Here is a 21,889-nt window from a genome sequence, read left to right as displayed (position 1 = left end):
TAAATGTGATATGAAACCAGTGCCGTGCCCAACGGGGGTTGGTGGGTGTCATAACCCCTCCCCCCTTTTCGCCCAGTATTCCTAAATAAAAGATCATTGAAGGGTGCAAAATGGCCTGATGTGCCGACGCACCCAAAACAATTTTAATTCAATCAATCAATCCTAAATAAGAGAACGTCAACGGTAGGAAAAGGTGGCAAAATGAGGAGTGACTACCAGAAAAACTATACATAACCCCCTCCCTTTCGAAAATCCTGAACACGCCAATGTATGAAACCTAACGTCCTAACAACTTGGTTTTATAAGAATTCATTGTGACAAACTTCCACCACGCCCTCTTCTTTGCCCTTTACTTTGTATCGAACCATATTGAGAAGGGCGCATTTTCAAGCACTTCGAAGTTAACAAAACACTAGCGTGCATGTTTACTCGCGTCTCACGCAGTGCGTAGCACGCGCATAACATTTGAAGTGCATACAATTGAAAATGCCAAGAGTTAAGACTTCTGAATAAAAAATGACACGTCGTTTGTAATTTTCTCTGCAGAGGCAGCAGCATCGACCATCAGGGAAGGTGACGTAATCCACCAAACTAGTGGGTAGAAGAAACGAGACTCGCCAATATCTTGTTTACCAGCAGCAGATGCTTCGGGACATGGAACGATTACGCCTTCTCGTGGTTTTCTTCTTCCTGGCCACTGCCTGCGCGCAGAAGTACTGCTATGTCAACGACACCGAGCCGTACCTCTTCTTCGGGACAAAGACTGCTTACGAGTTCGTCAACAATGAGAGGAGTCAGCAAGTAAACATTCCAGGTAAGTCACTGTCCTCATTGTTGCGCTTTGCTAATGGGGTGAATTCGTAAATCAGTTGCTAGTTTCACTGTAGAATTGTTATGTGCCCCTGCGGTGTCTTTCCAGAAGGTACTCAAATGTCAACCTCACTCCGCGTAATGCACCCTGGACTTGCAGACTAATGAAGCTCTGGCGCCTGGATTCACAGCCAGTATAATCCTCTTTGGGGCACGCGTTTGATGCCCAAATTAAGTTTGTGGGCCTCCGCGATGTCGTAGTAGTAACGTTCTCGCCTTATAATCAAAGGGTCCCGGGTTCGATACCTGGTGGAGGCACATAGTTGCTCGGACCACTTTATTGATTGGTTTGGATTATTTTACTTCGCTTTTCTGCCATTTTTAGCTAATCGCGAAGACGAGAATGAGTGATGATATTATGTAATTGATGAAGGGGCACTCGCAAAGAAAAGCCATGCCAAGCCCCCCTCATATCTAGATTCAAACCCAGGACCCCTTGATTAGAAGACGTAACGTAACCACTCATCGCGGAGACCCACACATATAATATGGGCACAGCAAGCGCGTGCCCCAGAGAGGTTATACTGACCCAGTCCAGACGCCAGAGCTTCGTTAGTCTGCAACAATGCAGTCTATGGCGTACTACGTGGAATTGAGATTGGCACTTGAGTGCCTTCCGAGAAGATCCTCTATTACACCCCATTTAGATATTAAAGAACTAGTTATGTAATTGTATGCGCTTTTCCGTAGAATCCGACGTAAAGAAAATTTTGCATTCAAGAAATATGACTAATAAAAGGAAAGTCGGTTGTGCAGCCAACCTCATATTGATTGTAGCGGTGGATGGGACTGTACATGTCTGCAAATTCGATTGAAAATTGTAATATACTAATGGTATGCGGAATATTTTAAACTAAGATTGATGAATTTTTGGGGAGAAAAGGACGCCCAGTTCTTGAATTTAATTTGTTTAGTGATGTGACTAGTAGGGAGGGACAAGAAAAATAGGACATATTAAGAATATATTAGTTTCCTATATGAAATCGTTCTGTGAGAACCAGAGGGACGTAACTCCAATATTCTTAGGAATATGACTTATAAAGGTGTAATTGTGCTTTTAGGCGATTCACAGCTCGCGCCTTCAACATACACACCCATACATTTCAAAACTTTGTCCCTAGGTTCAAAACATGCAGTATCTGAAGTTCTGTGGGTATAACTATTGGCAATAGACAGGTATTTCTTCAAATTATAACTTAATGCCCATTTCCGTTTTGATATATATATATACAGGGTGTCAGGGCGCCCACGGACCACAGATTCGTATAGAGGACATCAAAACAAACAACTTTTCCCAGTAACATTTTTCTCATTGGTGCGTCGATTCGACGCTACAGCCTTTCAAAAAAGACCGTTTTGCCGCCTGGATGCTGGCAACCCAACACAACATTTGATCGATCGTATCTGTGACGTAATTTCCTGCGGCGAAACGGCGCACGGCAGGGTTGCAAGGAACGCACAAATTTTGTGAAAAATGACAAACTACCAACCACATTATTAGCTGTAAAACGAAGCAAGAAACGCGTCCAACAGACCGAACATCACAGCCTACCAGCCAGAAGATTAGCAGTCATCTCAGGGAAAGGGGGAAGTGAACCAACGATATGAGAAATGGTAAAAAAAAAGTATTCAAAATGAAGAGTCAATATCGGATTTTGTCTCAGCCTACATGTCAAATATCAACAACAATAAATTTTATTGGCCTTGCAGCTTACATGTGGCTGTTTACGCCCAGCTACATGTCAAATATTTGCAAATCTAGTTGCAAATTTGATATCTACAGGTTTGTGTCCAGATGCCTTGTGGTGCTTTTGTGCTGATAACGGAAGTATCCGAGGTTCACGTTGTTACATTACGGCTAAAACACGTACAACCACAGTAGCAACGTAATGATGAATCAGTAACGAATATACTGCCCTATTCACAGTTTCAAACTATTACATGTGTATCCGGTGCATGCATAAACACAGTCGTCGGAGAACTTGCATTGCTACTACTTATATCCCTGTATTTTCAACCATTTTTGCCACTTGCCTCATAATGCCCTGAATATACATTATATTATGTGTTGCTTATCTTTGGAATTTCGACTTCTTTCATTTCTATTTTGTCATCTGTTCAGTGTGTCACAGACAACTAGTATCAGAAGGACGAAGTGGATAGACTAAATTGTAGATGCCAACTTGGTAACTAGATTTGCAAATATTTGACATTTAAGCTGAGACAAAATTCGATATGACCACTTCCACTTCAATTCTATTTTCTTTCTAACATTTTTCGTATAGTTTGTCTACTTTCTGTTAGGTTGCAGAACGTGTTTTCTCATTTTGTTTTACGGTACACAATGTGGCTGATTGTAGCTATGTCATTTTTCATAGAATATGTGTGTTCCTGGTAACCCTGGAACGCATCGCTTCACTACGGGATATGACGTCACAAATGCAATCAAATGTTGTGTGTGGTTGCCAGCATTCAGGCGGCAAAACTGTCTTTCTTGAACGACTGTAGCGCCGAAACTACGCACCAACGAGAGAAATGTTACTGAGAAAAGTTGTTTGTTTTCATGTCCTCTATACGTTTCCGTGGTCCGTGGGCGCCATTAAAATGACACCCTGTATAGGTTTATCCATATCATCTTTACATAAGTTAAATCTTGGCCGTTATTCGCAAAATCCACATTTCAGTGTGCCCTGTCCCCCCTTCCCGAAGAGAGTGTGCAAACTCGTGTAGCCACTGGCTTCACGAGTAAAAAAAATAACCCTTCACTACCAAAGAAGGTGGCTGAAGGTATGTGTACGTGTGTACCCGGTTTCCCACATGAAATGTACTTTGTGCCCTGTCCCCCTTCCCGAAGGGAGTGTGTAGACTCGTGTAGCCACTGAAGCAAGTGTGTGTATTAAAAGAAAGAAAGTTACCATCCCTGTCGGTTTACATAGTAAGGAAAGAAAGCTCCCCCCTTAGAGAACATACCTCGTACTTCGCAATACTCCGCCAAACATCTGAGGCCCACTGCTCCCCTACCCTTCCTATTTATAGGCCCCGCTAATGACCTAAGCCATTACTGAAAACTTTCCGCTGGTCGGTTGTCCAGCGACACACCTACCTACCCCAACGGCCAAGAATATAGACATACAGGAATACATAGATATACACAATATTATCAAAACACATGAAACTAAAAACCGACCGACCCAATTAAATTAATTAATAAACATATAAAATAAAAAGGATCAAGTAATGATCGCATCATTACAGACTTAAAGAAAAAGAGTCAGTAAATTGAAGTGACTCCACCTTACTGCTAAGGATTAGAAGTGGAGATATTTCGATCTGACTTCAAATAGATCTCTTCAGAGGAGTTTATTTAAACAAAACTGAAAACCACATTTTGAAGTTAGGTTCCTCAGGTTCTTATACGACGTAATGAACATCTGAATGATAAATGCTTATCGGTAGCTGACGAGAAAGGGAAAAGAAATAATAGGTCGGGCTAATTTGTGTTCCAGGGATTGCTGAGTTCGATATCCTTAGAGATTTATGACTTTAAATTTCTGTTCATTGTGAGGCATGATCGAATGAGAACAAAGGGTTCAATTTTGTGATTAGAACTTTCCAGAAAACAATAAGAAAGCACGTATCTACACTGATCATTGTACTTCGCATTTCTGTCATTTTTGGCTAATCGCGAGGATGAGTGATGGTGTGATGAAATTGATAAAGGGGCACTCACAGAGAACACCCATGCTCAGGCCGGGATTCAAACCTTATACATACCTTAGACAGTGGCGAAGCGTCCTATGAGGCCAGGAGGCCGGGCCTACCCACGACATTTAAAGGTCTTTTAATTAAATTACTTATTTCGTCAAAACATATGTAATGCAATGGAAAAATTTGAAATTTTCATTTATGATAATTACAAAAAAATTCTAACCCTGTCCAGTATACGAACTTTCGACGGAGTGAGGCACATTTGCTGGGACCTCTTCTCTTCACATTCCGACGTACGGTCGTATATGCGGGAAGCCTAATCTTACGAGTACTGTACGTATGCTTATAACGTGCTCGTGAGGCCGGCCTCGCGGTGTTACCCACTAGGACGAACATAATATCAGCAACACTGCATTTCCGCCAGGGTTGGAAATTTGTGGTGTACCAGCATTTTTTATAAACGTTAGCCTGTGTTCGTGCAGAGAGATTTCTCTTTCATTGTACATTCTCCATATTTTGTACGAAACTTGGTTTTCCTTCCTTTCATCGACAAGTGTAAGTGATGGAAATTACGGAGTACTGCAGTTCTGACTTTGGTCAGTGATGGTCTTGTCATCCACCCAACACCGTAGCGTAAACAGAAAGTCTAAAGAACTTATATTTGTAAAGTAAGTCTTCATACCAAATTATGTAAATTAAAATGCTAGTTACGCCTTATATTTACAAAGTAGTTTTACTTTCACTGGAAATAGAATAATTTATTTTTATCGTGAACGGGGATTCCCTCGCTTGTTCTCTCTCTGTGAAAACTTGCCTCCTGCTCAGGACGCTACAAGGGAGAGTGGCTCGGAGCGCGAGGTTTGTGGGGATAGAGCTTTGTTTGTGATTCGTGCAGTGATCAGCAGCGTGCAGTGATCAGATTTATGCAAGAAGTGCTGGACTGAAATGCAAGAACAATTGAGTGAAGATGTAAGGTAGGACCCACTTTTGGTCTTTCATGTTTCCTTCTTATAACAATCCTTTCTAAAATATTTTTCCTTTGCAAGTAGCAGTGGCAAGTGACAGCAAAATATTTAAAGAAATTAAAAGTTGTTGAAACTTTATTTAATGCGTTAACACTGTCCTCGAATAGATATTACAAGCAGACATTTTCTTATGCAGCCGACACAAGCGAAGAGGTAGGCAGTTTCGTTTACCCTGAAGGGATAACAAGAGAAGAGGGCGGTCAATGAGAGTGCAATGCAAGGGAAGACTTTTTTGGGTTTAGGACAAAGAGTGTTATGGGGTTATTGCGCGGGCCATGTCTGTTTCAGGTCAGGCGGAACAGGCCAGTGTTGTCACATTGGATTGGCAGAAATGAGCTAAATTGCGCCTAAAAATTGGGATTCTATTCTCTCAAGCAACTACATTTATTATAACCTGTTTATATGTTACATAATAACCTGTCGTGTTGCCGGGTCCCAAACAAGGATCCTATGTTCTATTATCACGTAAAGGTGTCTACTAACACAAGGGGTATAACAAACTAGGATGCAAAGTATACACACTGAATGAGAGAGGTGACTTTTACTTCTGTTTTTTCTTGAAAGCCCCGTAGTTGTCATCCTAACACGTTACGAAGCCAGGTGACCTAATTGTGGTCATGTCAATGTTTCCTGATCTTCTTTAATTCATTCTCCATACATTCTCATCGTCACGATTAGCATAGATCGGAACAAATGAGACGAAAATATTCAAAATTTAAATTATGTTTACTTGCACATACAGGTGTCAGAAATTCATTTATCTAGAAAGCCAAGACGGGAATTAACTACAACCATTTCTTTAGTTAGACAACAGATAACAATGGTGTTTTCCTCGGTGCGAGGAAGTCTTGCTAAAAACAACTAAGTTGGCAGCAGTAGAACGTACCAAACTGACAGTCGCTGAAAGTGCGGAATTCTGTCGTCTGTTCACGGCACAAACGTCAGACTGACCCGAAAATTATGGGGTTCTTCTAGCCCTTTTCACCTCAATTGCAAAATAAATAAATAAATTTAGAAAAAAAGTGATGAAGAATTGACAACAGGGTCGAGCACTATTCGTTGGATTTTCGCGATGTCTCATGATTAGTAGTTCTTTCTGGAGATGTGTGCATAAATCAGGGGTTGAAAAAATACAAACAAATAAAAAACCCGAAATGAACAAAAATCTAGATCGATGACATCTGGTGGGAGGAAGGAGAACGTCTAAGACATAATTATCGTACTGATGGCCGGTAACAACACTTTTGAAAAGGTCACGCCTCTGTCAAGTAAAGAAGCGACCTGGGGAGACATTGAACACTCTCCATGACATAGCCCCTCCCCCTCCCTTTCTTTTTACAGATTTAAGCAACTAATGGAAATTATCGCACTTTTGTGCCTACCCTGCTAGGAACTCTACGCTTCGCCACTCCTTACAGAGCATAAGGTAAAGAATAACTGGAGTAAGAAATCATGCGCATGTTTAAAGAAAATCGAGCTATTCCGTTTCTGTGTGACGTTACAGCAGACGACGCGCTGGGACTGAGTCTAAACAAATAAACACGTGCTTTTCTTCCTATCCAATTCAATGCTATTTTCCTTCGGAAGGGGTAGCTTTAATTATTGTGACAGCAGTTACGAAACAAAATTGTGATGTGCATCGTACATCAATGTAAAGATGAGATTTCGGGGAATACGTGCATATATAACATATACCTTACAGATGAGAATGTAACGAATAAATGGAGTAGGAAATCTAGTAAAGCGAATGCTCCAAAAGAAATCTCAGCCAATGGGGCGTCATCGGTTTAATCGCCTGAGGCTGTTGGTTTCCCATTATCCATAGCCGAAGCGTGGCCGACTTGAGATCGGGTGAGCTTCGGGTCGACTTCGGCTGTGCTCGGAACTGGAAAGTTATGAAAATGTACGATTTTCTTACTCCGGTTATTCTTTACCTTATTCTCTGCAAGGTATGTGTGATGTATAGTCGTATTCTCCGAAAGCTTATCTTTACATTGAAGTAAGATACGCATCATAATTTTGTTTCATAACTGCTGTCACACCTATCCCTTCCGATGGAAAAGTCAATGTTTTTGAATAGGCTAGAATCACGTGACTACTTTGTTTGAACTCAATCTTCCAAAGTGCTGTCATACTAATATGGTCCAATATTGGTTACTCTTCCCCATTCTTTCGATCAGAAATTAAACTACAGTGCAAACTTGTTTTTTCTATCGGAACAACTTAAAAAAATAGTATATTATTGCAAGAATGTCCGAAATTGGAACAATAAAAGTATTAATATATAAAAAAATAATATGCATTACCGCAAGAGAGATGGGAAGTATGTTCTGAAAACTGAGTTCTAGTTTTGTAAAGTTAGGAGACATTAATAAATCTCTGAATGTTGGTGACAGTGATTCTACATTAGCATGCAATGTTAGTTGCACATTATCCATTGTCTTCTTTAAACTATACTTATTCTAACACTACGTTTCGAGAGAGAACCTCTTCTCTCGTCTTCAGGTGAAAAAAAAAATTGCCGGACTACGACACACGTGTGATTGTATTAAAATCAGTGCTCTAGCCAATTACTTCACGGCGCACCTCGAAATTATGTACTAATTTTGCTCCATGTTAGTGTGATACTATTTCTAATTTTTGAGGAGAGGGGTCCATATTCAAGCACATATGGTCTCCTCTCCTCAACAATTAGAAATTAGCATTGCACTCTTAGGAGACACTGGGTTATGGAGTTCAAGAAATGGCCATCTGTCACACTTACGCAAGAGGCCATGTTGATTGCTCAAGTCCTCTGTGCAGAAGATGTGTAAGTTGAACTGAGTCATGCATTTTGCCTTAACAAATCGACCAACCTACGATCAATTTGTCTCAAGGTCCTGCCCTTTCGTTCGGTAATCAAATTTGCAAGCATTATTATTCTGTTGCGTTCCTTTTCGTGCATATGCAATAGCACTTAGGGATCGTGAAGAGGGCGAGCATTCTTCCATCATCACGACCACGTTGTTGTCAATGCTACATCTAAAAGGGAAAAAACTATTCATTGTTATCTAGGGATATACAGTCAGATATTATACACTTTGGCCAGAGACATGCCTTTTTCTTTTCTATGACCGTAAGAGACATCTTTTGCGGACATGACGTTATTTTCTTATAGTAGAAAGTTGTTCCAAAAGAGGATTTATGATCCCAGATAACCCTCTCCTGGGCACGCCACTGGGTGTGGTAATGCAAATGGGGGCCCTTACACCTTCACTGCTGCCGTAAATCTTTCAGGATTCAGATGCAGATTAAAAGGGATACAGATCTGGCGACTACGGAGGCTACCGTAGTACATCGAAACTATTTTATGTACTAAAAATGTTTCCGCCGGCCACCGTGGCGGAGTGGTTAGCACATCGCGCTACGACGCCAGGGGTCCCGGCCTGGGCCTGGATATGGATGTTTGTGATTGTCCATTCATCAATTTCATCATATCATCACTCATCCCGATCTTCGCAAATTAACCAGAATTGGCACAAAAGCGAAGTAAAATAAAGCAAAAAAATCTAAAAATGTTTCCCCAATAGTATTATACATTATTGTAAAAATTAGGCCTGCACCATGCTGTCTGAGGCGTCATGCTTTGGGCTCCGACAGGACATGTGCAGTTTCGAGTCTCCTGGGGGAAAAGTAACAGATTTTCTCCTGAAGTGGCCAGTGTGTGGGACCGGTGGCCATCCACCATCGTGAGGAAATTGCTTAGCTACGAATGAGTAGCGTAACGCGGTCACGGAAACCTATAACAACGATTGGACATTCGTCGTGCTGACCACACGTCACCCCGTAACTGGTTGGATGATCTCCCACTTCAACAGATGTCCCTCACGGCCACGGGTTATTTCACATATAAAAGATCCCCACCTTCCCTTTGCATTTAGATTAGTCCATTCAAGCTAGGCGCATTTTCCCCGTCGAGCTTCCATGAAGAACTTAAATTTCCACTTTCATAAATCATTCATTCAAGCTAATTCATTGTCCCTTGTATACGGCCTGTAGTGCGACGGATTTCGAAAAACTTGCACAATAACAATAGACGACTGAAGTTCTTTTCTTCTTCTAGCAGCGCTCCACGCGGCAGATATTGACCACAAGAACATGTTTTCCAAGTCTTTCCCAGCCGGAAACCGAAAATTGATTGATTACATTTTCTTACTTAGCACTGCAAGAATGGTTACTTGACAGATGACATCTGTACACATCGACGAAAGTATCGATTGGCCCTACTTCGTGGCAGATCGATTTGTCACATTGCCTGCACTTAAGCACCATTTAATTTCTGAAACACTTTTCTGCATATACAGGGGATGGACAAAAATATGGAAACACCACGACATCGGAACGGGTGATATCGACGTAATTTTTCCACTTGAAATAGAATGCGTTGCTACATTCTTTTGTTTTTCGTTGTGAAATAGGACCCTGCCGGACTGGTAGGAGTCGACAGTTGCGCTGTAAATAGCGTGCAGTGCAGTTGATACTGAATCATGTTCAAGCAGACAGTGTTTGAAAGACGGCAAATTTATGGTGCCCGCCTTGCAGGCGCAAAGTGGCCATGTTATTTGGCTTATCGAGAGGGACTCTATCCAAGATCATGCTGACATAATAGTGTGTCCGGAAAGACATCACCAGATAAACACATGCGTGTATGAAAATGTACACTGAGTGACAGAGACAGCAGGATACTGAGGAGGATTGTGACCATCTTTTGCATGAAGAATGGTGCAAGATCCCATTATCCACCATCCAGGACTTGTATTGGACATTTCCACTCAATTTTTTTTACAACAATTTTAAAAACTACACCCTGGAAAAATGACCCCTGCAAGTTCTCGCGTTTCTCTGCGTCCAGTTTAAGGCAGAAACGAGACTTCCAAAGTTGCGAGGCTAGCGTTGCGCTGAAAAACACGCCCCGCCATGTTAATACGTCACGCCTTAGAGAGAGCTCGTTTGTCGTCTGCTTCAAGCGTCCAGTTTACTGCGGGTTGCCCGCGGTGAGCAAACATGTACAGCAGTTTTACAAATCTGTACAGATTTAAATAATGGAAGAAGGAGCGATAGTGGAAAGAAAAGCTATCCTTTGTAATGATCATTCTTCCATGAAATATCCCTGCTGCTCACGTGCAAGATAAATGAAAGGGTTCTGCTGCGTTCGTGTTCTCAGGTCATGCGAAAAATATTGCTTGTAAAATTGGTTGCTGACCAAACTTTCAAAAATATATATATTTTAAACTTATATTTATCGAAATTTACCGTAACCTATGTAGTGCAAAATAAGAATTTTCACATTCTTCACTTTATTTATAAAGCCTATTTTACTTTATTTTCCATAAAGCAATTTCAGTTTGTGTTTCATTTCTGTTGCGCAAGTTATGATCAAATATTTTTGGGCAATTAAGAGAAAATACACTGAGAAGATTACATCAGTTGCACAGTACATATTAATACTTAGTTTATGTATATTTATTACAAGAAAATAATGTGTATAACTAAAGGCGTATTTAAGGGGAGGTTCAACGGGTCCACCCCCCTTTGCTTCAGTAAAATTGCCAGAGTTACCTGTTCATCCGCTTCTTCATAAAAATTTCTTCGGACTTATTTTATTCTCTTAAATTAGAGACGTAAGACGGGATATGGATGGAAAGGAAATTACGTAATTCCACACACCAGATGGAACTGCAGACTAAATGTCTGCAATTTCCAGATAGTTTCGGAATTTCTGCGATAAGAAACTGCATTGAGACTGTCAAATCAGTTATTTTTTCCCCCTCGAGTCATCTTAAAGATATTTGGTTTTTAAAAACGCAGTGACACAAGATGAACAGAAAAGTATCAATATACTAGCGTGACTTCGTGACTACATACACACAACTTTGTCGGGTCTAGCATCCCCTGCTCCACAACAAGCTTCCGGCCAGCAGTGTCCTGGATTTTCACTTACGAAATAAAGCAACCCTAATCATACCAAAAGTTGATCCCCCCTATATATACGCCCATGTGCATAACAATATCCCATACTGAAATGATACCATATATTTTGAATTTTGTACTGCGAAAAAAGCCGCCTCATCTCGTTACCCCGAACGCATTAATTGGTTGGTTCACAACTTCACCACTAAGGATCCTATCGAGACGAGACATGGCAGCCTTAGTCTCGTTCTCGTTGAGAGTTGTAAATGTCTGTCTCGTGTTTATTTGTAAATATGTCATTGACAGTCTCGTCTCGATTTATAAACATCCGTCTCGGTTTGGGAGGGCAATTCTCGTTCTCGTCTCAAGTCTCGAAAAATATAGAATTAACAACGTATGCAAAGGCTTATCATTATAAATACAAAAAAAACCTTTCTTAATATTTTTTTGGCTCATCGTTTTAACGGTACGAGCCCTCGAAAACTGAATATTATCCTGCTTATATATGCAAACCAAACTGCAGATTCAGAATTACCAGGAATGGACTGGCGTTGTAATTATTATACACATTTTCCGTCTCGTCTCATAAAAGGAGATGGGACAAGAACTAGTGAATGTTTTCGAAATGAGATGGGACAGAAGAAAAAGTTCGTCTAGTATCGTGGCAGGTTGGGTGATACTTAGATTGTGCTTGTTGGTGGTGGTGATAGTGTGTTTGTGTGTGTGTGGGGGGGGGGGTGTCTCCTGCACCCCGACTTCGAATACTGCTTGTAGTCATTCATCTTCATTGTAGCGATTAGCCAAAAGTGAGAAGAAACTTGATGTTAGAGAAGATACATACTAAATTAACCATGCGTTCTCATCGTTGCGGTTAAAGAAAGTGACGGAAAAGCGACGTAAATTAGGCTAAATACAAAAATTTGCAATATGTATATTGACTGAAGAAAACTGTCATTTACTGAAGGAAATTTAAAAACTCCCCGTACCTTTTTATACAGTATAACCTCTTATATTGCAGAAATTGGCGTGTAAACCAGTTTTTTCTAAACGTATTATCTTAAAATTTGCGAAGAAAATATTATGACGAAAATAATTGTAATTCCAGAAAAGGCATTCCTATAACATTAAGTTCTTGCCAGTCAGAAGCAACCTATGTATTCGCAATGAACAAGGCTGTTCACGTGTTCAGCCATTGACTGCTACAAGTTTTGCTTTGTCACCCTAATGGGAAAACCCTCTACCGAGTGGCTGAATTATAGTAAATACTGCTATACTGCTAGGGCATAATTCATCTCCAAGAAATGGAGCACAGATTTTTGCACTGGAAGTTACAAGATACTTGTTTTACACGGTAACAAGTGACTTTGCTGTCGTTTCCGCGGCTCATGCTAAGTTGACGGGACGAGCAGAAGCCCTGCCTGCGCGCATTTCTATGTGATGACGTCAGAGGACCTCGTGTTTGTGGAGAGAACGTTTTCAAATCCGTGACGTAGGAGGTGAATTTCAGCGGTGTTTGAAGGCGTGTTTCTCGAGAACCAAAACAAATATCGCCGAGATATTTTGCTCATATCATGTTTGTGTCATTATCTGTAAAATGAATGGATTTAAATCGTTTTTCATGTCAAAGTGGAAATGTCCATTTGTCCATTCCTCGGAGACTGCAGGCCTGCAGGCCGTTTTGAAAGCTAAAGGCTGTCCTGCACCTTATTAGCTACAGCATTCCGGCTTTTCCTCGCAGGTGTTTCCATATGTTTGTCCATCCCCTGTACGAGTAGAACTCAACCATGGGCGTCGCTAGGAATTTTTATGGGAGGAGGGGGTTTATAATAACCCAACTTCATATTAGTATTAGGTCATTGGAGGGACTATTACTTGAAACAGAGTTGTGAATATAGTGAAATTTAATTCATATAATAATCCATTGCGTAACAGCCGTTGAGGGGCAGGACCTATCTACAGACTGCCAGCCTCACTCGCACCAGGTGGTAGATCATCCAACCAATTACGGGGTGACGTGTGGTCAGCACGCTGAAACCCCAGTGGTTGTTGTAGGTTTTCCACGACCACGTTACGCTACTCACCCGTAGCTCCCCAATTTACTCATGATGGTGGGTGGCCACCGGTCCCATACACAGGCCGAAATCTCAGGAGAAAAGTTGCTAAGCTGCCTCCAGGAGACTCGAACCAGTGCACGTCCCGTAGCCCCAGCCCAAAACCTGACGCTTTAGACCGCACGGTCAGGGTGCGGGACTAAATTTAGTTTAGCATGCAGAAAGTAGGATTTTTTTTGTAATTTGGGATGGGTACAGTGGTTACGCCGTCGCCTTATAATCAAGGGGTCCTGGATTCGATCCCCGGTGGAGATGTTGTTGGTGAAGTCCCGATTGACCTATCTGAGCATAAAAATGACTCTATACTAAGGTGCAACCTATCTTGACAGTGACGTCGTAACAGCATTGCAAACCTACTTTCACTGTCTGCACTCGGAAAAAAGAAAAACAAGGGAATGAAATTAAATAGATTAAGATACAAGGGAAGGAATTTCAAAATGTCACAATGAGAGGATTCTTGCAGAATATAATAACGTATATAGCTACTTGGTTTTGATGAGATATATTATGGAAGGAGGAAATTCATTCCATACTGTGTCGCTGAAATGTGAAAGAGAATTCGAAGAGCACAGCGGTCCCATGTTCAAATCCCGGTCTGAGCATGGGTGTTCTATGTGAGTGCTTCCTTCATCAATTTCATCACTCATCCTCAACGCTGCGATTAGTCAAAGTGGCAGAAAAGCGACGCTAAATAACAAAAATTAAATAGAAGAGCACAGTTTTGATGCTCCTTCTTGTTTCGTATTTTGCATTTCAAACTTGTATAATCGTTTTTACTTTTCTGTCCATTCTATTAGAAATCAGCATTGCGTGTATCGTTGAATATAAGCAACAGGACAATGACGAATTTCCGTATACGTATACAGCTCACCGCTCAGGAGAAGATCGCTGCCGGAAGTCAAGTGACGTGGGGGCAGGCGACTCCACTATTAACGTTGGGGGAGTGCACCCTGGGTCAGAAATAAGCGCTTTGGTCTCGCTGTGAGCTGTAAGGCTTGATTCACATCTACGCTCAAATCACTGTCAGGGGGTATCCACATTATTAGCGGTCAAGGTATGATCATCGTCAATCTGGTGTTGATTTCTTGACAGAGTACACCGATTTTTTCTTCTGATTTTTTTTTTTAAATAAAGAACCTGACGATTGTACTCATGGACGTCCGCAGGATTTTTGCCAGGGAGGGGCAAGAAAGGTATTTTTTCCAGGGGGGGGGGGCAAACGAAGGCAAATTTTCCCCAAAAATAGTGTTGTTCCCTAATAAGCATTGCTTAAATTTGAATTTATGGTGTTCATGCAATAATTAACACATATTATTGTGGCTAAAATGAAATTATATGTGTGAAATACATATTTTTTGGTTGACTTTCATTTTCCAGGGGGGGGCATGGCCCCCCTTGCCCCCCTTCCGGACGCCCATGATTGTACTAACTACAATGTTTAAGATATTTTTGACGACGGAATTGGCTGTTATAGGACTGGCGTTCGAAGAAAATGGCAAAGAAAAATAGGGAACATTTATTTGCACATACAATGTGCAGAGCTACAAATGTCAACAATGGTAAACATTACTTTGTCGATCTAGGTTTGGCATGAACATTTTTGGGCTGATTGATTCATATCGACATCGTTGATAATTTCTTTCCGACACAACACGGCTAAATAATGTACAGGATAAGCAATACAAAAATATTCTGTACATTGAAAAGAAAAAAACAGCAACCAATGAGAAATAAACAAATTCATAATTCAAAACTAATTGAGTTCATGATGACATTCATGTCAAAATCATTGAGTCACATTACGGCGAAGTGGTGTTTTCCTAATCTTTCCGGGGGAAACATGTTTTCTCATCGGTGGACGATCATTCCGTTGAAGCGATTCTTTCCGAATCCTCTTGATTGTTGGCTCCGACAAACCTGTTGCTGCAGACGCACTCATGGTGCTCTGCGTAATTGACAGATTTCTTTTCTTCAGATTCACGATCTCAGAATTCAATAACTTTGCTGATAATCTCACGCGCTTCACTATGCACAGTAGCACCTTTCCTCCTTACACCTGCCATAACTCTTAAAACACCACGAAAACCACGCAAAATCCCCACAAAAAATCACAAATAAACACTCACGCACAAGCACTTCCACAACGACAATGACCTCAGCGGAAGACTTCCTGCTACCCCTAAAATCTGCAAATAGACCGGTCTTCCCCTGTCCCTCCGCACGTCCTCAACCCTCATTTGGGGATCATCTCGTGAGCGGTGAGCTGTACTCTATCCCGGGAATCTGTGGAGCAAGGCCGCGCATGGCGAGAGAAGGGGGATAAATCGAGTGAGCAGACCGAAGCTTCTCGAAGGCTGGTAACTGCAGTCACTTTCTCCCCTCCACGCAATCCCGTTCCCTCTAACTTGTTCATTGGTGGATCCGTCTCGCGTCACTACTTGCGCAGAGACTTGCTTTCGTTCGCTTGCTCCAGATATACGGAGTACAATGCAATATAGTCCAGCGGTTCTTCAACTGTGGTCTGCGGACCCCTCTCAGGGGGTGCGCGAAACCCTCGCAGTGTTCGACAAAGGTTCGGAAAAATACTAAGACAAGAACATTTACTCTTTAATGCTAAGAATTGCGGGCTTTACACTTTGAGTTAATTCTTGGAGGTCCACGATGGCGAGTGATCTCTGAACGGGGTCCGCGGTCTAGAACCGCTGCACTATACTATTTGAATTTCTGTGAACAAAGAAGGGCTTTTATGTTGTTGTATACATTCACATTGCAACAACTGCACTTTATGCTTCAACGATAAACAAGTTTAAAAATGCATGTGCATTTAAGCTTAGGAAATACCTTCTCACGCCTCCCGTATTATTTATTACCGGTACCTGTCAAGAATGATGGAAAATCGAAAGACCTTCTTTCTTAGCGGCAGTGAAGGGAGGGAACAAAAACAGTCGATGGTGAATGTTGCTTGTTCAAGATCCCCGACAGTAATGACTAATGAGAAATGTCCTTACGCCCTCGTTCGGGAACAGACAAGCAGGAAGTCTACAAAAAGGATTGTCTGGTGATAATTTTCTTACCTCATTCTGTACAGAAGTAGGCCGTATGAGTTGGAAACTTGTTAATATTTCACGCTTAGGTGCAAAATATTCTTTTCCTTCTTCTTGCAGAACTTCTTGTGCCACTCTGACCAGAAACAGTGTTGCCAGTTGAAGTGGCCAACAAGAAATTCGCTCACATTACTAGAGATGGTACGGATACTGTATGATAAATATCGAGACGAGACCTAAAGTTGTATGGTACTGAAAATTTTAAATAAAATCAAATTTACTGTTCTATGAGGCTTCTCCAGACATGCCAAGGAAATACGTATCTATAGCCCACGCGTTTACTTCGATAACGTCGAAGAACTGAAGAATGCCGCCGCCACGAACGTGGGTGATAGACAGTGATGTGCCGTAGACTATAAGTTTACGTCTACATGCGTTGTCTACACGTAATCTACGCGTAGATTACATTGGGTTGTAGTTTACATAGACTACGTAGACAATCTAAAGTGCATTAATATTGATTTTCAAGGGTTTCATGAAAGGAAAGTGACATTTTAAACTATATTGGTTCCTAACGAAATGAAAAGAACCCTATTTACAACAAAATTTCTCGTCATTTCTATTATCAACTATGGAAGAAGATAAATAGTATACAAAAAACAACAACAGATGGCAGTCGTGAGCCAAGAGTGGTCTTTTCCCTCTAAAACACTAGAATATTTCCTATGTTAGGTTTCTTCGTAGGTAAGAAATTGTTCGAATTTGGAAGAAAGATTATGAGAAGTACATCAGCAACTGATACGCAGTATAATTTTCTTTTAATTCCACGGCGCCCTTTGCTAAGTTATAACCTTTCGCCATGTTGTTTACATAGATTACGTAATCTACGTGTAGAATGTAGACTATCGTTGTTTACGCGTAGACGCACATCACTGGTGATAGATGTAACATAATATATTTATTATCTAGCGTGTACTTAAGATCGAGATAAAGAATTGAATATTTATCAAATAATAAAAAAAGGATGTTAGATCCAGTTGATGAAAAGTAAAGTTCCTGTGTACTATATACGAGTAATAATAAATATAACAACCCTTGCCTTCTGAGTTCATACGAAATAAATAAACATCGATTATAGTACAATCTGGGACAGTTATGCTGAAAAATACATTTTCATTATTTTAGTTTAGTATTTGGTAACTCTTTCGAGGGGGGGGGGGCCGGACCCAATGGACCTCCCCCCTAAATACGTCCTTGTCCGTTGCATAGCTTATGTGTGGTGAATTTCTAAAATGTTTCACGGACTTAAGAATCATGGTCTATACACTGTCGTTTCCTATGCATTACAACGTCAATCCATAGTGGCAATCGAGAATCCATGCTGCATCTACACATATACATTCTGGATAAAAATCAAGGTTTTCGAGGACTCGTAGCGTCGAAACGAGGCGTCAAACAAAAACGTTAGAAAAATTGTTCGTTTTGATGACCTCTGTACGCCGTGAAAGTTTGTGCAGTGACACGCTGCTTATCTTGTTTATAGCCCTGCTGCAAATTTCTATTGTTTTCAGTAGACCGAATTTACTGTTATCAACTGTACTCTACTGTGTGTTTCGGAAATCTACTGAAATACAATGGTTTCCTACTGTACATGTACAGTAGAAGAAATACAAGTGAAATATTCTCTTCAGTATTACATGTAATATTGTATACAGTGTATGTAACCATGGGCGTCCGGAAGGGGGCCGTGCCCCCCCACTGTAAAATGAAAGTCAAGCAAAAATTATGTATTTCACTCACATAATTTCGTTTTAGCCACAATAATATCCGTTAATTATTGCATGAATGCCATAAATTCAAATTAAGCAATGTGTTTTTAGGGAATAACACTATTTTGCGGGGAAATGTGCATGGTTTGCCCCCTGGAAAAAATACATTCCTTGCCCCCCCCCCCCTGGAAAAAATCCTGCGGACGTCCATGTATGTAACTCAACATGTTGGCTGTAAATATAACTTTTCATACCTCCTGATTTACAATTTGTTTTTATATCTATTTGAAAATCTAAACACAGTAGATGTTTCCAAACACCCAGTGGCATGCTCAGGATTTTCGAAAGGGAGAGGTTATTTGCACATTTTTTAAGTATTCCGTTCTCATTTTGCCATATTTTCCTGCCTTTGACGTTGTTTTCTTTAAATACTGGACCAAAGGGGGGTTATCCCCACCAACCCCCCCCCCCTTGGGCACGCCACTGCAAACACCTATAGATCTACTGAAAACAGTACTGTAGAGAAGTTACAAGTGAAACTAACTTCTTCAGCATCATATTTAATATGTAGTGTTTTTAGCTTAAAAAGGTATTACCACGGTATTACATTTCATTCATCCTTATTAACAATTTTTATTTGTATCTGTTTGAAAATCTGAACACAGTAGATGTTTCAAAACACCTATAGATCTCCTGAAAACAGTAGACAAAATTTTGTACTACATTTTTCGAGACTAAGACAGGCACTTACAACTCGAGACGAGACAGAGACACTCAAGTCTCGTCTCGTCTCAGAGAAAATTGCTGTGCAAACTCAATTCACCGTCCATCAACCTCCAAATTTGGAGGCGGGAAGCAACACGCCTCCCTGTTAGATCGTTTGATCGCCTACCACCACTGTCGTGAAAGCATTTCCTGTTATCGCAGTCCAACTCTAAACCTGAACGAAAGGCCATCTTCACCCATTGTTGTAATTAAAATTTGGGGACTTTACGGGTGACAGTCCCCCGAGCTCACCAGCAATTACACAAAATAATGTCCTCTTATCGCTGCTGAATTCCGAACGAAATGCCATCTTTCCAGGAGGTGGCCAGCTCGGGCTGGGTGTAATTGATGCCAGGGCCCGGTAATGGGCTTTGGCTCGGCGGTTGAGAAACACTGCTTTAGGGCAGCTTACAGGGGGACCGCAAAATGTTCCAATATTTTCACTGAAATAACACTTACTTGTTAATCTACACATGGTTTTAGAATCGGACCATTGGAATAATCCAAATATGTGCTTATTTAGAACTTTTTATATACAAATATACAAATAAAATGTTTCTAAATTTGAAATATTGTTTTTAACTTAAGGCACCCAACCTAACCACACTAACTGATTGTTGCAAGTGTTAGATAGGCCTATATTCTGACTTTGGCACCGTGGAATAATCTTGATTCTTGAAACGCTAAGGGCGCCATGAAACGAAAAAGTTTGGGAACCCCTGCTTTAGGGCATTGTCCACTGTCTTCACATGAAACCTTAACCAGACAAGTTCTTGTCTTAACAGTGGCCAACATTTTCCATCCTTTGATTTGGATCGTAGAGTCGGTGGCCATTGTCACCGACATCTCACTGTCATTACCACCATGCTAAGCCATAGAAGCAACCCCACCCCACCCTCCCCACCTCAATGTAACAGTTTTCACTTCTATTGTTGAACAAGTGTATTACATGCAAAAATCATTTTTGAGGTTTCAACTGTTTGTTATTTAGTTTGTCAATTCATGGAGAATACAAATTGCAAGATTTCAGAATAACGTCAGACTTTTCAAAACTAGCAACCTTTTTTCTTATTTTTCAGATTGCCAGCCAGAACAGTTCTGGCTACTTTCGCGCCATGGAACCCGTTATCCAGGAAAAAATGTTTTGAAGAGTATGGTAAATGATCTTCCACCTCTACGAGATGAAATAGTAAGAAACCATGAAGAAAGACACAGTAAGTTTTATATTTTAAACTTCATATGTTTTTAAAGAATATAATTGACGGTAATTTGAATTAGAACTAAAACTTGCACTGCATTTTGAATAACATCCTTGGATCCCCTATGTTTTTAAGAAGTGGCATTGTGCTGGTGCAGAGGTTTGTGACATGTTCTATTAAATTAACATCTCGTATTGAACAAAAGAAATGAATATGTTGATTGCTGTTTTGCTTAGTATTATATTTACAGCAAACTGTCTCTCTGAAAATGAAATTACATGAAAGCTAGCATTTATTTTAGGAAAAAAAAATTAAGTTGCAAAACTATGATGTCAATGGAATAAAGAACCTGAAAAAAAATGTCTGCAGTATTGGTTCTAAAACAAAAGTTTTTCACACAACAAAATTGAATTCAATTTTCTCATTTCTTTTTTTACTTCCCTTTCATAAATTCAGAATTCTAAACTATGTTTTAACCTTTGTTCAAAACCTATATGATTTTTCTTTATTTCATTAGATGGGAAACTGTGTAATGCTGATTTGGAAATGCTGAAAACATGGAAACTGACTGTAACAGGAGACGAAGTGAATTTACTTACTGATCAAGGAAAAATGGATCTTACATTAATGGCAAAGAGGTTTAAAGGAAGATTTCCAACATTGCTAGGCCAATCGTACAGTCAAGATAAATATGTTGTAAGTAAACTATAATTTTAAAGTATAAATTTAAAAAAAAATAGCAATCTTATATTTCTCATTTGCATATACAGGACACATACTGGATGGGAATGTAAAAACCACCTGTTATGCACTGATACACAATATTAATATGTATTATATCTATATTACATTTACACAATATATAAATAAACGTTTACAGGACATCAAAACACATTGTGAAATACAGGACAGTCCTGCAAAAACAGAGCACCTTACTACGGCAATACGTCAAAAAACTTGATTGAGTTAAAATTTTGGAAATGTTTTTACTTTGATAGAAACTGTGCACAATTTTGTTTCAACATGTGTGATACAATTCCCTAAATTGTAAAATTTCAATTAACATAATAGAAAACTTTCAATACACAATGTTTCTAAAATGTTTATTAATATCTACAACTACATTTGAGAATAATTTGTTCTGTTGAAGGAAAGTTCAGTATGACTGTGCACTTAGTATGATTCCCCTCTCCTTACCCTTCAGGAGACCTCAAGTAAAGATCTTTACTCAAGAATCCACAATTAAGTGTAGAATTTTGCCATGTGTTATGATAAAGACCCTTTTGGACTGAATATCCTCATCGGCTCTATCCCAGTACTGAAGAGCGAACTCAGGGTCATCTCGAGAATGCTGTGTTCATTGAACATGCACTGAGTTCTTGGCAAGGAAAAGGTTATAAAATAACTTTACCTTGCTCAGGAAGTAGAAGTAAGTTATGATAAAGCCAC

At 40.3% G+C, this 21,889-nt stretch overlaps 1 protein-coding gene across 1 annotated transcript in view; it reads left to right on the top strand.

Moving 5' to 3' along the window:
- The window catches only part of LOC145990510 (uncharacterized), a 117,085-nt gene that overhangs the window by 14,327 nt on the left and 80,869 nt on the right, over positions 1-21,889 (top strand). The window contains exons 2-4 of the mRNA XM_083126206.1: positions 547-814; positions 20,321-20,455; positions 20,958-21,136. Coding sequence (XP_082982332.1) covers positions 643-814; positions 20,321-20,455; positions 20,958-21,136 — 486 coding nt within the window. The 5' untranslated portion in view covers positions 547-642. The remainder of the gene's footprint in view (positions 1-546; positions 815-20,320; positions 20,456-20,957; positions 21,137-21,889) is intronic.

This window comes from Lepisma saccharinum, chromosome 7 (genome assembly GCF_977018435.1).
Source record: "Lepisma saccharinum chromosome 7, izLepSacc3.1, whole genome shotgun sequence".
Classification (NCBI taxonomy): Eukaryota; Metazoa; Arthropoda; class Insecta; order Zygentoma; family Lepismatidae; genus Lepisma; species Lepisma saccharinum.
The sequence above is the reverse complement of the archived record's forward strand: the minus strand, read 5'-3'. Positions and strand labels throughout refer to the sequence as shown.